General features: G+C 35.7%; 1 protein-coding gene across 1 annotated transcript in view; it reads left to right on the top strand.

Annotated features, from left to right (window-relative positions):
• Positions 1 to 16,598, top strand: part of LOC150097089 (myosin-14-like) — a 1,147,103-nt gene that overhangs the window by 355,934 nt on the left and 774,571 nt on the right. The window contains exon 10 of the mRNA XM_090407039.1: positions 2,825 to 3,039. Within this exon, the coding sequence (XP_090263165.1) occupies positions 2,825 to 3,039 (215 nt within the window). The remainder of the gene's footprint in view (positions 1 to 2,824; positions 3,040 to 16,598) is intronic.

The raw sequence follows: 16,598 nt of genomic DNA, 5'->3' as shown, positions 1-16,598 counted from the left end.
TAATTTTCATGTTGAATACATCATCTGTTTGATAGCATAACTTCAAACCAATGGCAACAATTTTGCGATCTAGATTTTGTACCATATGAAATAAACAACCTGTTATAATTGTTGATGTAAATATGTTAAAAAAAGCGTTGATAGTTGCTTTCTCGAATTCAACCATTAATGTTTCGTTATCTAATGATGAACGTAAGCCCTTTAAGGCACTGAATAATATGCTGTAAGTTAATTCTGATTTGCCAGGAAGCAAAGCAAAAAGCCGCAATAGAATCCTTAGGGATCTCATGCCAGTCCCAAGACTGGATAAAGGAGGAGGAGGGTCAGTCAGATGAGTGTCGATGCTCTGATCATAAAGAAAAAACATGATTGTTATCTGATGCATATACGATCAACAGCTACAACATGCCAACTCAGATGTCGCCCGGATCAACAAGGTCTGCAATACCAATCGAGCGATTCCATATCATACTCATTACCTAGTGGTGATATCTGCTTCGATTCTTCAGTCAGTTTCCTAACACTATCGAAATCTAGCTTTTTTCATATAACCCACTACAGTATCTTGTCCATCGCTGTACAATTTTATCTTTATTCATCAATAATTTGCCTTTTTCGTCTTTCACTGTATTCTGTTTTGGTTGCCACCTTCTGTTAATGGATCTAATCATTTTATACACCTCCCTGGTTTTATGTTCTCCATAGTACTGTTCTATATTATTGCATTGGACTTCTAACCATTTCATCTTATCCTGTTGACTGCTTTTTTCACCTCATTACACTTTCTTCTATATTGTTCATTTGCTATGATGTATTCCTTCTCATCTTCAATCTTCTTTCTCCTGTACTAACTTCAGTGTTTCTTGTCTAATCCATTTCTTTTTGATCTTCTCTTCTTTTGATCTTCTGGTACTGTTTCTTCAACTGCATCTTCTATCACCTTCATCACTCCTTTCACTCTAAGATTCGAATTTTTTTCTTTGTCCACACTTTTAAGTTTTTCCTCTAACACTGTTCTGCACCTTCTTCCTATTTCTGCTTCACTTGTTCTTGCTCTCTTCATTTCTGATGATGGGATTTATATTTTCTTTTTTAATTTCAACTTAATGTTTGCAATCACTTAACTATGATCTGAGTCTATATCCGCTCCTTGAAAGTTCGACTGCTGTACTGATGTTATCCATCTTCTTTTAATCATAATCATATCAATTATGTTCTTGGTTTTCCTATAATTTGATTGCCACATCCATTTTCCATACTCTTTTTGCTGGAATCTTCTGTTACAGATCATTATATCGTGGTCCACAGCAAATTCTAACATTTTTTCACCTCATTCATTTCTTTCTCCGAAATCATATTTTCCCCATGACTTTTTCCCAACCATCATTATATATTTCGATTTTGGCATTCCAATCTCCTTCAATAATTAATACATCTTGTTTTGGTATTGTTTCTATTGTTTCTGTCAGATCTTTGTAAAATAAGTCAATATTCTCATCTGTGCTGTCAGATGTGGGTGCATATATCTGGACTATTGATATTTTAAATGGTTTTGCTTGAAATCTTGTTGCTATGATTCATTCATTGACTGGTTTGTAGCCTGAGAGTGCCTTTCTAGCTTTTTTTGTTAGGAAGGAAACCAACTCTTGCATCATGATTGGTATCATGCCATGACCATATGACTTTGCATCTATTTATCTTTCCTGCTGATGTCCATTGCATCTCTGCCAGTCCTAGTATATCACACCAATATCTCTCCATTTCCTTGCGAAGTAATTCTAGTTTTTCTGCCATCCAAAGTGTCTGTACATGCCATGTTCCTACTAATAATAGTTCTGTCAGTTTCCTTTCGTTATCCGACTTTTCGATCCAACTCCCGATCGCTCGATTGGTATCATGGATCTTGTTGATCCGGGCGACATCTGAGTCGGTATGTTGTAGCTGTTGATCATACATGCATCAGATAAAAAATTTTTCTTTACGTTCAGAGCATTGACACTCACCTGACCAACCCTCCTCCTTTATCCAGGCTTGGGACTGGCATGAGACCCCTAAGGATTCCATGGCGGCTTTTTGCTTTGCTTCCTGGCAAATCAGAATTAACTTACAGCAGATTATTCAGTGCCTTAAAGGGCTTACGTTCATCATTAGATCCTGAAACATTAATGGTTGACTTCGAGAAAGCAACTATCAACGCTTTTTCTAACATATTTACATCAACAACTATAACAGGTTGTTTATTTCATATGGTACAAAATCTAGATCGCAAAATTGTTGCCATTGGTTTGAAGTTATGCTATCAAACTGATGCTGAATTCAACATGAAAATTAAACACTTCACAGCAATAGCATTTATTCCAGTGAGCGATGTTGCTGATAGATTTGTTGAATTGACAATCTGCAGCAAAAAGTTAATTATTTATGCAGCATCTCTTTTAATTTGCACAATTTTTAAATGATTTCATTATGTTATGTATCACTGACATTCAACTTAATAAAAATTGGGCCTTTTTAATGAATTTATAATACCTTTATCATCTATTGGTTATTTACAAAAATTAATGCAAAATGTATTACGGCAAAAATGTTTACGAAAAAAATGTTGGGGCAAATTTTCCTATACGGAAAATGTTTAATTTTCCTAGAACCATGTGGACGCCATCTTAGTGGTAATACTTAGAATTTTTATTTATTTTTGTATTTATTTTTTTTAGGTAGTGATAGTTTAATGTATAATAATGTTAATAATACATTATATTATGAGTAATATCAGCTTTTATAGTGTAGCTTGTTTATAACATAACTTTGTTTTAAAATTTTTCAGCTATTTTCAGAATTATATCTGCAGTACTTTTATTTGGCAACATTGAGTTCCTTGAAGAAAGGAAATCAGAACAAGCTTTTCTTCCTGATGATGCAGTTGTTCAAAAAGTTGGCCATTTGCTGGGAATTAGCATCAGTGAAATGAGTAGAGCCTTTGTTAGACCACGACTCAAAGTTGGAAGGGATTATGTTACCAAATCACAAAATAAAGAACAAGTAAGTATTAGTAATAATTGAATGTGTGCGTGTTAGAAATTTATCACTAGCAAGAAATTCACAGAAATCTTTACTTGAAATTAATTATTGAAAATTACTATTCATAGTATTAGAACTATTTAGGTATACAACTGAACTGGGATTGAAGGCCACATCTAGAAGTCAGAGAACAAGTTGCAAAAGCTGCAAGAATATCAGGATGCTTGAATGGAACAATATGGAAAAATAAACATCTTAGAGTAGAGACGAAAACCAGAATTTATAAAGCAGTAATCAGGCCTATTATGACATATAATGTACAAACAAGACCAAACACTAGAAAAACAAGACAAATGTTAAACACAGGTGAAATGAATATATTAAGAAAAATAGTAAATAAAACTAGATTAGATAAAATAAAAAAAATGCAGATATAAGAAAACAATCTGAAATACATACAATAAACAGTTGGGTAGCAAACCAAAGAATAAAATGGATTGAATATGGGGATGGAAGAAGTGAAGATTGAATAATAAAACAAGTCTATAGTTGGAAAGCAAAGAATAGGAGAAAAACAGGAAGATCTAGACAAAGATTAAAAGATACTATTAAAGAAGATGAAGTCTTTGTCGCAATAGATATTACGTTTAATGCGTGAAGAAGAACTATTCACAGTTATAAAACAGTTGCATACAGTTCATATTCTTATCATCTCAGACCTCCATGTAGTAAAAAAAAAATCATTGTGAAGCAGTACTGTGTGTGGACAAGTGATTAAGGAGAGAAAACCTGTTGATATATTTCTTTAAAACATTGCAGGTCATAGTCCTTTGGGAAAAAAAAATAAAGGTAAACAGGTTGAAAGAGGAGTAAGAGAAGCTAATTAGTAAGTCTGTAAGTCAACTGTATACATATATTGATTAGCATCTGCTCAATTATTATTATTTTTTACATGCTTAGAGGAGAGGGGAAGGAATGATTGATGTCTAGCACTTATTCTATAGGTATGTTCATGGATTCTTAATCATTTTCAAGCAAAGGAGGAAGAGGATGAATTATTCTGTACTTTAGAAGCTGAACTGTGTATGGATGCTGACTAGTAACTGCTTGATTTTTTTAAACATGCTATTGGAGGAAAGTGAAGGCATGATATGTCCAGTTCTGTGCTACTCTGCCAATAACAAACTTATAGAAAAGACATAAATCTAAAGCAGAACATCTTTGTGAAAAAGATTTCATTCAGTCTATGAGTGAAGGGTTGTATATTAAGCAGGTTGCCTTCTTCTAGATAGTATCAACAGTTTTAAAGGTTTTTGGTGTACGAAAGTTAGAACAGTATATTAAGGCTGGGTGAATTTGAGAGTTGCACAAGTAAGAAGTAATGTCATGAATGGAAAGGATACCAAGTTTTTTGGAGATGTTAAAAGTGTTATGGATGTGATATGTTTGCACCAGGAAAGTTCTGGATAATGCAAAAGTATTATTATCAAAGATCAGTAAATTGAGATTTTTCTTATAAGATATAATACAGGACTATATTTTACTGGTATTGTTGTAAAGTTGTCCTTACACAAGGAAGTTAGTATTTAACACATCTATTATGGAAGATCTACCTTTGTTCTTTATCAACAACAGCTTTAACAAAAACTCTCAAATCAGATGGTCAAAGCTCTCCATTTCGTTCTTTCTTTCTCCCTTTCTAACCTTCTATATTCTTTCTTTGTGAACACTGTTCCAGCTTAGAATTTTTTTTTATCAAAATTTTCTCTTTATTTAGTCTCTCCACCTTTTCCATGGTTGTCCTCTTTGTTTTTTTCTCTCAATTATCATTTTGTGTATTTTTCTTGATGTTCTTTCTAAATTCATTCCCATTATTCTGGTAGATAGGCTACTCATTATATTGGTTACTCATAACTATTATTTTTTAAGGAAATAACAATGTGTACTAAAATATTAATTATAATAACTTAAATTAATACTTTCCTATATTTTGGCAGGATTACATTGCCATCATCAGCGATGATCACAAAAACAATGATATGTACATACAGGTACTAATGCTTGGCAAATGAGGCTGAAGATAGGCAACCAAAGTCAGACCTAGAGTCCTAAATGGTGCCCCATAGTGGGCTAAATTGGATAGATATGGCCATTGGGATGAAGATCTAAGGATGAGTGCTTCCCAAGTTTAGGGAAGTATCATCCACTCAAATTTGTTTGGGTTTGGAAAGTTTTTCAAGGCTGAGGCAGATTTGAGGAATAGCCTTTCATATTTGTATTTTCTGCAGTGTAATAGAGTGGCTTTCTTCCAGCGTATGCTGTGGTGGGTGTCCAAAGCATAGTCAGCAAGTCCTGAGCTAATGATTGAACTGGATGTAGTTATACATCCAGTTCAATAGTTAATAGTATGTAGTTAATAGATAGTATGTAGTTAATAGATTGAACTGGAACAGATAAGGAATTCCAATTTTTTATATAATCTGTAAGTGGTTGTAAGTTGTATTTCCTTTGGATTTTTATAACTGCTGGTGAATGTACATTCACCAGCAGTCACCCCCCTCCCCAACAATATGGGATTATAAAAATCCTATATAACAGGGGAAAATTAATCAGTTCTGATAACAGTGCCCTAACTAGTGAACTTGACCATCTTCTCAACACTTTCTTAGCCAATGGCTACAATCCTCCAAAACTCCAAAAAATATTAAAACCCTGTAATCGCAACTCCCTTCAGAGCAGAGATTAATCAAGATCTATCACTATTCCATATATCTGGGGCACATCCGAAAAATTGACAAAAATCCTAAGGAAATAAATTCTTATTGCTGTTGGATGTAATCCATGGCTTTGTGTCATGCTGTTCCACGTCTCATTTCTTGTGTGGCTTTTCTTCTGAATGTATCCATATTACCACATTATCTGCAAACACAGCTGTTTCTTTTTTCTTGTTGTTAAGTGTATCTATGACACTATTCATCACTACAACAAAAAGCAATGGAGATAAAATATTTCCTTGTTGTAGTCTATTATTAGGCATAAACTACTGAAATGACCAAATTTAGTTTTTGCACAGATCTTGTGTTTAACATACATATTCTTGATCATAACATTTCTTCTTTTCCTAGCTTATTTTTCCAAACTTTTTCAGTCTTTTGAACTCTCAGTCAAAGGCTTTCCAAATCAAGGAATGCCATAAATAGACTCTTTTCAAATTCCTAGTCTCTCTCTCTCTCTCTCCATCAATTTCCTTACAGCAAAAATTAAATAAGCAGTTCTCTTAGACCCCTCCTCTATTTCACCAGTTATTCTTATTGCCCTTTTTTCATATATATTTGCACACTAACACATTAATGTTATTTCTCTACCATTGCTACACCCCCTTCTTGAGCTCTCTTTATATATTGAAACAATAATCTCATTGGTCCAATTATCAAGTATCACCTTCTTCCTTCAATCAATCTAAAAAGGTTGCATAACAATTTCAATAACAGGTAAATTATGTATCCCAGGGGATATTCTAATCTTCATTTTCTATAATGCTTTTTTGATCTCGGCCAGACCTATTTCCCTATTATCTCTCTCTCTCATCTTTATATTCATTCCAGTTTATTTCATTATGGATTTCATCTCTATTTAACAGATCTCTAAAATAATATTGCCACAACTTCTGGTAGTCACGATATTCCCATCTCCATTTATTAAACAACCAAGATCATTGCTTCTTCTATTCTTTATTAATCTAAACATTTTCTTGTTCCCCATAATATCTTACATCAACTTAAATTCATCCAACTTTTCTTTTTAATCTTTTCCTCTTTATTTTATTTTATTTATTTATTTATTTTTGCATAGCTCTTTTTCTGATTATATTATTATTATGTAACACCTCCAAGGAGTCCAAAGACTCATCAAGGGAGGGAACCTACTCTACAACTGTCCATCTCCACCAACTACAGTGAACCACCATATATAGAATTCCATATCTTGATCTCATCTTTATGACCTTCTAAAAAGCTGTATTTTTTTTATTTAACTTCCTCTTTAAAAAAATGTGTTTGTAGATGATATTGTAGAAGATCCACCAGTGTGTTTGTAGAATATATTAAGCCTAGAATGCTTGTGAACTACAAGGTTGCCAAATGAAGTGGAGAATGAAGTATACTGTCATCAGCAAAACCATGGAATGGATGTATATTTAGTGAGAGAAGGTCTTTAATATAAAGAAGGAAAAGTTTAGGTAAAATTAAAGTACCATCGAGTGCTCTAGTATTGGTTAAGAAATTTGAAGAGTGGAAGTTGTCAACCTGGAAACAGCAAACAGCCAGAGAGCAAATTGGTAATCATAATTCAAAGTGCTGGAGGCAAACCATAAGATTATGACTTGGTTAGGAAAGTTCTATTTACAAATGATCAAATACCCTAGGAATATCTGGAGTGGTCTTGGAAAGAAAGATTGTTAAGGTTGGTCATTAGATCTAATGTAGAACCAGGCTAGCAGAGTCCATACTGCTGATCAGTAATTAGTTAGTGGACATCCAAATAGTGAATCATTTGGCTGCTAATGACCTTTTTCATTGATTTTAAGTGGATTAAGGGGGATGCCATGCACCACTGGTTTGAATTTTCCTTTTTGAGTTGTGCTGAAGGCTTGCTTCTGTGCTATTGGACAGATGCTAGACGGGTACGACAGCTTATATGCACAATATATAATAGATATTGACTGGATAAAGTAATAAGAGTAGAAGGTAAAGGGTATGATATGATTGGGACATTTAAGATGTTGAGAGATATGAATCAGATGGAATGGGCATATTTTTTATGGTAGAAGAAAAGGCAATCCATTATGGCAAGGAGGGTATTCACATGCAAAAGCAAAGAGTTTATGGTTCTCTTGTATAAGGCTTTCATCAGGCTGTATATGGACTATTGTGCATAGATTTGGTAGCCTGGTTTTCAGAGGAATGAGGATATATTTGATTGGGTCCAGAGAAGGTTTATGGAATATCAAATATGAGGAGAGATAGAAGAAATAAAAGTTGCAGAGCCTTGTGAATAGAAGAAGAAGAGGAGATAGAATTGAAACGTTTTAGTTAATGAGGGGTTGCTACAAGATTAAGTGGAGGAGATTTTCATAGAGTAGATGGAGACAAGGGCAGAATAAGAGGACAACCCTGGAAGCTGTATGATGAAGGTGTGAGCAGGAAGTGAGAAGCAGGTTCTTTGCATGAAGACTGATTGAATTGATGAGTGCAGAAACTGTGAATGGGTTTAAGGCACAGTTTGATGATCTCATTGTTTGCTTAAGTATGGACCTCCTGCAATGAGTCTTTTGACTCCATGTCAAAAACTCATTGCAGTCACATGATAATAATAATAATGTTAATTCTGGTCCACAGATTTTGAGCACATTTTTTTGGAGGTGGTGGGGGGGGAGTGACATCTCTTGGTCTTCAAGCTATTAAGGATTTAGTTATTGTCTTTCTGACAGAAGATTGGAGGATGAATGCAGTGGGATCTTGTTGGTAGGTATTGTTATTATTAACATCCGACCTCGATGGAGTCAGAGACTCATCGTGGTACACACTATTACACACAATGCTCATCCAACCATGCCTTAAACTGATTCATTGTGTCTACATTCTGAACACATGCAGGATGCATTTCACTCAACCACTCTCCATGCAAAGAACCTTCTCCTCACTCCTCTGTTTATACCCTCTTTATACAGTTTCCAGTGATGGCCTCTTCTCTGAAAAATCTCTTCCATGTCAACCTGATAACAACACCTGACTAGCTTATATGTCTCAACCATACCCCCCCCTCCCCCCATTTCCTCCTATGCATGAGGCATTGCAATTTGCATTCTTTCAATCTCTCCTTCTACTCTACATTACAAAGACCACTGATAACCTTTGGAAATCTTCTCTAGACCCTTTCCAACATATCCTCGTCACCATGAAAACCCAGCAACCAGATCAGTGCACAATAATTCATATGAGGCCTGATCTAGGCCTTATACAAGGGCATCACAACCTGTTTATTTCTGCATGTCAGGATCACCTGCATCAATGCCATTATTCGATGTGATGTCTTCACAACTTGTGCATTGTGTCCACCATCACTCCCAGATCTCTCATTTCCTCTACCTCCTTTAAAGCTTCTCCACCAAGTGTGTACTTTGTATCCCATCATTGCTTAACAAATTTCAAAACCTTACACTTTATAACATTGAAAAGAAGAACACATAAGAAAGTTTTAAAGTGAATAAAAGTTGAGCAGCTCTCAGATGTAAACTGAAGAATAAATACACAAACATTATTCAAGAAAAACTAAATGCGTTTCAGAATAGGAACCAAATCTTGGAGATTCAGTGGCAAACCCTGAAGAAAACATGGATTGATTCAGCCAGAGAGACATGTGGTGAGATTGTCTGCAGGGATTGAAAAATCAGAACACCATGGTGGACACAGGAAGTTAAAGAGTAAGTCAGCTTGTTCTCGTTGAGAATACAGAGACAAATGTAAGAAAGTTAAAACTGTGTAAAACTAGCTAAACAAAATCATGAGAAGATTTTGGCAAGAATATAGAAAATAAATGTCAGGAAGATGGCAAAATATTCTGAAGGCTGTTGAAAAAGCTCAGAAATGGAGGAAAGAGTGCTGTAAAAGGAATTAGAGATGATAAAGGTGATATGAAAACTGGAGAAAAAGATATCCTGGATTATGGAGTAATTACTTTGAAAAATTTCTAAACGAAACAAGCAGTGATAGCAAAGTGATAAAAAAACACTCAACATGCATTCAATCAGGAATACATAAACATATTTGAAGCAGAAAAAAAGCCATCAAAAGCCTGAAATATGCAAAGGCAGCAGGAGTAGATGATATTTGACCAGAAATGCTCAAGTATGGAGGTATGAAAGTCTTACAGTGGCTGCACTGCACAGTTCAGAAGGCCTGGACAGAGGGAAGAATTCCAGATGATTGGAGTAGAGCTCTCATAGTACCCATATAAAAAAAAAAGGAAATAAAACTGAATGTGAGAATTAGAGTTATTTCCCTACTTAGCGTTCCAGCTAAGATATATGGAAATATATTGAGAAACAGTTGAGAAGGATTGTGGAAGAGAAGCTTGGTGAAGAACAAGCTGGATTCAGGCCAAATAGAGGCTGTCAGGATCAGATTTTCAATTTATGACAAACAGTTGAGAAATCGTTGGGAATATGGAAGGGGGAAGACATCAGGTAATGCTGAGTCCAGTGTAGTTTGGAGGAGATAATGATAAGTATAAAAACAGTGATATTTTTATGCTTTATACTAATGTGTAAATTTCGAATCATGATGGAATAAAGGAGATGAATTGGTGGTGCTGATAGCATTAGCCTGGCCAAAGATTATTGGGATCTCTGAGACTTGTTGACAGAAGATGATATAATAACAGGAATAGAAGTAGCAGGGGTATAGCATTTTTTGGTAGGATAGGAAGGGAAAATGCGGTGATGGAGTATTGCTTATGATAAGTAATGACTTATGTCCTCTAAGAGTGGAAGCTTTGGAAGGCAGTAACAATACTGGTTTTGAAAGCATATGGCATGAGGTAGAGGTAGGTAAGATAGGATATTTAGTGGTGTGTTGCTACAAGCCAATTAGCACAGAGGGTGAGGAGCAGGAGATGTTTAGGCAGTTGAGCTTGGCAAGTGCAAGAACAGTGATTGTTATGGGAGATTTTAAGTACAGCAGTATAAATTAGGAGAAGAAAAATACATTTAGTAATAAGGGAATGGAATTTCTAAAATTCTTGAGGGACAAATGTCTTAGGCAACATCTAATAGAGGGAACAAGAGGTTCAAGATTTTTGGTTTTGGTCGCATCAGAAGAGCTGATTATTATTATTATTATTTTTACGTGACATCTTCAGGTAGTCCAGAGAGTCATCGAGAGAGGGCACCTACTCTACAGCTCTTTCTCCACTCTCAGTTCACTAACTATAATGAACAGCAACTACAATCATCATCTACACCAACACCATCTTCCGCCCACCTCCACCACTAGTATTTTCACAGACAGTCACAAACATCCATCGCAACAGCAGGATTCGTACCCACAGCCTTTTGGCTGGAGAGTGGATATGCTAACCACTCAGCCAACCAGGCTGGCATTGCTTTGTCTACCTCTTGATTGTCTTCCTCCAATGATTCAATAGAATCATTGGAGGAAGACAATCAAGAGGTAGAACAAAAGGTAGAACAACAAAGAAGACGTTTTGAAAGGACATTCTGTGGAGATGTCCAAACAATCAAATATTTACATGTATATTATGTCATTTACATGTGGTATTGTTTAGATGAAAAGCATAATGTTCATTTTTCATAGTTTTTTTTTTTTTTTTTGAGAAAGAGCTGAAGCATTTTAGAGGACTCCCTGAACTTCCTAATGGGACTGCTTTAGGCAGAGTACCAACACATTTTATCGCTGCCACAGTGATCTTCAGTGTCATGTGGGAAGCGAGGCCTGACGTCAGCTTTCTTTTCTTCTTGATATCTTTGATGTATTATCATGCAAATTTTCCCTAAGGAGCTAATCCTATCGCAATACCACAACCAGCTTTTTTATGAGTGTCATAATGATTGATTGATTCAAAATTGTCACTATCATCATCACATTTCTTGTAACTGGCTAACTTATTTATGGAATCCTATGCAACACAAGCTCTGAAGTTCCACAAATGACTGAAAATTTGCCTCTGATATGTCAGTTACATTTTTGTCATTTGGTCAGAATCAAAATAAATAAATAAAAATAATAAGCAACTAGGGTTTCTGACCCTGTTTCCAATGGTTAATTTCTCACAGTACACTCTGTGATTAGGTATCCATGTTGTAAGCTGAATGGATGAGGATGCACTGGGAATTCAGAACAACTTAGGCAATGAAATTATTAATAATTAAATTCTAATTTGTTTATGGTTTATGCTTTTGTATAAACCATAGGCAAACACTGTGTAACATGATCAAATGACATTTTATCTAAGGTCATAATGGTTCTCACTAGAGAACCTGGATGAGCAGACAAAACTCTGCTGCTGTAACAACCTCAAAACAGCAATAAAGATTGGAACCACCAGCATAACAAGTACCAATGGAAAAGAGGCACGGTAGCATAGGAATTACAGAAATATTATGTCAGACAAAGAAGACAAAAAGAAGTGACAGGCTTCTAAATAAATAAAAATATTACATTTCGGCAACACTGAACAGAAAAAGAAGTAACAGCCATAGCATCCAGCCCTTAAACATAAAAATAATTTTTTGAATTACAGGCATTTTCAAGTAGAGTTATTTCAGCAAATTTCAAAATTGGAAATTGCACAATGAGACCTCACATATGTTCCTATGGTCTAAAATGGTTTTAGAAGAGAGAGAAGAAGTAGAGGAAGTTTTCACATTACAGAAAATAAATGGCATAAGAAAAATAAGGTTGGATGTTGCTATACACCTGATAATGTGGAGGGCAGTGATAATGAAAAGTATAAGCAAATTAGCCAACAATATAGGAAAGGGGTGATTGTTATGGTTGATTTTAATTATGGAATATATTAAGTGAGATGACAAGTAGCATCCTGAAGTAAAGCAAGTAATTTCTTTACTTCTCAAGTGAATGAATTTCTGAAGTTTTTGAAGTACAAAAACTTCAGAACTTTGATCCACTCATCAGAGGATGTTATTATAAATGAGATGTTGCAGCTCAGTCTGGTTGATGAGAGTGACCATAAACTAATTATCTTGGTGGTAATCAGCTATAAATGTAGAACTACAAGGCTAGTGCTTACTTATGAAAAGCTCAGAAAACAGACTGCAGCTGCATTATGGAATGAGGAGTTGTTAAAAATAAGATCAGTGCTGCTTGGGTGCTATTCAAGAACTATCTAGTAATAGTCAGTAGTATGAGCAATTAGCAGCATGTGGATTACAAAGAACAGGCAAGGAACCAGGCTCACTTGGTAAGGGTTGTGAAAGTGCATATTAGCAGCAGTTAGCAGATGAAGCTCCCCCCCCCCCCCCAAAAAGAAACCTCTAGGGAGTTCTTTCAACATGTAGCTATCAGAAGAAAGAATGATTATGGAAGGAAATGATACTTGTTGGTGAAAATGGTAAAAGAATAACCACTGTGGATGAGCACTTCATGAAGGTATTTCATCCTTGTGAATGAGATATCATACAGAATTTGAGTGCAGTGAAAGTGGAGGAGGGGAGAATAAGTGTGAGTGAGCAGGCGATATATAGTTAATTGAGTAAACTTCATGTTAATAATAAGGCTGTGGGACTTGATGATATACTATGTTTTGAGGGAATGTGCAAGGCAGTATAGATCTATCTCAACATACACGTTTAATGAGTCTTACATTAGGCCAAGTTCCAAAGGAGTGATAAACATAAGGATGTACTGCTTTGAAAGGAAAATAACAGAATTTAACTTCAAATTATTGGCCACTCTGTGTATCAAGTCTTGTAGTTAAAGTGTTGGAGAGATGGTGAGGACCAAAATCCAGAATTTGGTTCACAATAGTGGCATATTCTTTGATGAATGGTACAGATTTGCTAAAGGAAGATCGTGTTTTATTAATCTACTTACTTATTACAATAAGGTAAATAGGTGCATTGGACAAGGGATATGGATACAAAGGAGTAAACTTTGATTTTACAAACACTTCTGATAGATTGTTACATAATAGTTGACAGATAAATTAGAATGGATGAGGTTGGATAATAGATTAGTGCAGTGGATTGGAGATTGATTATCTGATAGGTCTTATCAAGTTGTGTATGAGAAAGCAACTAGTGGTGTGTCTCAAGGGTCTGTTTTAGGGCCATTACTGTTTAACTTGTATATTAATGATATTGGGGAAAGTTTGAATTGGGATATTCAGTAGTTTGCAGATATGGAAAAGTTGGGAAGAGATATCAGGAGTAGAAGAGATATTACTTTACGATCGAAATTCTACATTCACTGTTGAAAAATTTGTTATAAAATTTATTATTCAGGACCTCCACAGAGTCACACGACCCATTGTTGGAGACCCACCTTAAGCAACAAAGCAAAAAAAAGTAATCTTAAACAACACAATGTCTATCATACCATTTCTTAACCTCATTCCATGTTTGTGCTCTGCTTTTTGCACCCTCTTACTCACCACCTCTATTTGTAACTTCCAGGGATTATCTCTTGTTCTTGGTCCTCCTTCTGGTTCTACCATGAAAAAGAACTCCCCAGTGTCAACCCTGTAACCACCTCTCAACAGTTTAAATGTCTCAATTATATCACCTCTAATTCTATCTAGAAAACTCTGCAGTCCACATTCTCTCAATATCCTCTCATACCTAACATGTACAGTCCTGATATCAGTTTTGTTATCTGCCTCTGTACTATTTCCAATGTTAATTTATCTCATTCAAATCCTGGAGACCAAATCTAAGCACAATTGTCCAGGTGTAGTCTGATCAGAGCTTCATACAATGGAATCAAATCTCTTCTATCTCTGTTGGTAAACTTCCTTCTCAGTATTGCAACAAATATTCTGGGCTACCTTTACCACTTTTGCAACATGTCCCCTGAACTTTAAGTTTCTATCAATCATCACCCCAAGATTCCTTGCCTTCCCCCACTTCCTCCCATCAAGTACCCAAAGTTCAGTTGAATTAAACTGATACATCCATTCATTTGCCCATCTGTCCAGCTTATTGAAATCCTCTTAAAAGGCCATTACATCAGCACTGTTACTAATAAATCTCTCTCACTTCATCATCTTCTAACAACTGAATAGGAGTAATTACCAGATTAACATGGATGAGATTTTCCATGGAATATCTGTAGACAGGGGGAGAATTAGAGGCTGTCCCTCAAAGCTGTATAAGGTAGGTGTGAGCGAGGGGGTTAGGAGTAGATTTTTTGCATGGAGAGTGGTAGGTGATTGGAATTCATTGCTTGAGAGTGTGATGAGTGCAGGGTTAGTGAATGCATTTAAGTTGAGGTATGATGAGCTATGCATATGAGAGTGAGACTTCCCATGATGAGTCTCTAGAGGTCTGTTGATAACAATAATAATATCCATGAAATCCATTGATAACATCATCACTGATATAAAGGTTAAATAATATGAGATGCGAATACTGAGTCTTTAGGGATTCCTCTTGTAACCTTCTGCTTCTTTGTACACAACTCTGATATCAAGAGACAGCCAGTCCCCATTCCAGTTCACTAACCTGATATCCAGACCCATATACTGTAACTCAAATCTGAACTTATCATGTGGCACCTTGTCAAATTCCTTTGTAAAATCCAAAGGCCAATGCATGCCTTCCTGATCATCAACTAGTTACTTTATTATAAAAGGCAATTCGATTACTAAAACAAGAGCACCCCTTAACAAATCCATGCTGATTCTCATAAATAACATTACTCTCATCTGTCCAATGCTTTATACGATCTGTGAGTGATTTCTCCTTAATTTGAACAGCTACAGAAGAAATACAAACTGGTCTGTAGCTTGAAACTTCTATTCTACCACCCTTATCCAATGGCATTATCTTACCCTCCTTCCACATCTTGCTACCTTTCAGGAAAGACAGACTTGTTGAAAAGCCAAGTTGATGGAGCTGTCAGTTCATTAGCACATTCCTCAAAACCTATGGCAAAATCCCATCCAGTCGCATTGCTTTATCGACATCCAAAGTACTCACTATTTGAAATACACTCTCCTATTGCACATCTAAACCTTGAACCTTCCTCATCCTTCTATTACTAAAACCTACTTTTCCAGGATGAAATATCCCAATAAAGCGTTCAATAAACATCTCCATTATGTTTTCTGCATCAGTTATTCTACTCCAATCTTTGTGTTATAGTGTTATTCTTCCACAATCATTTCTCCTTCTGTTGGCCACATAGTGTAAGAATTCCTTTGGGCTTTCTTTGCATTTCAGAGCGAATCTCTTCTCATATTCTGTTTTGCCTGCCTTTCACAATTTTTAGCCACTTTCCTTTCCTGAATCTTATATTCTTCACTCTTCAGGCATCTGCTCCTAACTCCCTCTCCTTATACTTCTTCCATACCCCTCTCTTCATCTGCAGTTCCCATTTGATATCATTTGTATTCCATTTTACACCAAATCATGTTCTCTTTTTCACTTCAAGTATACAACTTGCCATTACTGCTAATAAATATTTCTTCACTAGTACCCATGCACTGGTGATATCTCATCTTTCCAATTCTTCCATGCGCAGAACTACCCTAAGCCAATTTCTAAGATAACTATAATCACCTTCCTTATTCTACATAAATTCCTTTCTCCTAGATGCTTCTGCATGTCTGTTCATCCTCTTAGTCAAGACTACAGGGTCATTGTCTCCAGCCAGTGTCAAGGATGTAATTTCAGTTATAATCAGATCTTCTGCTGTGGTCATATCCAAAACTCTTGATCCTCATGTTCCTTTTACGTGTTGACTAAGACATTTGTCTCTCAAGAATTCCAGAAATTCCTTTCCCTTAGCACTACTACATGCAGTTTCCTCTTCCCAGTTTAT

Source organism: Typopeltis vanoorti, chromosome 17 (assembly GCF_054136105.1).
Source record: "Typopeltis vanoorti isolate ZY-2024b chromosome 17, IOZ_Tvanoo_1.0, whole genome shotgun sequence".
NCBI classification, from domain to species: domain Eukaryota; kingdom Metazoa; phylum Arthropoda; class Arachnida; order Uropygi; family Thelyphonidae; genus Typopeltis; species Typopeltis vanoorti.
The sequence above is the reverse complement of the archived record's forward strand: the minus strand, read 5'-3'. Positions and strand labels throughout refer to the sequence as shown.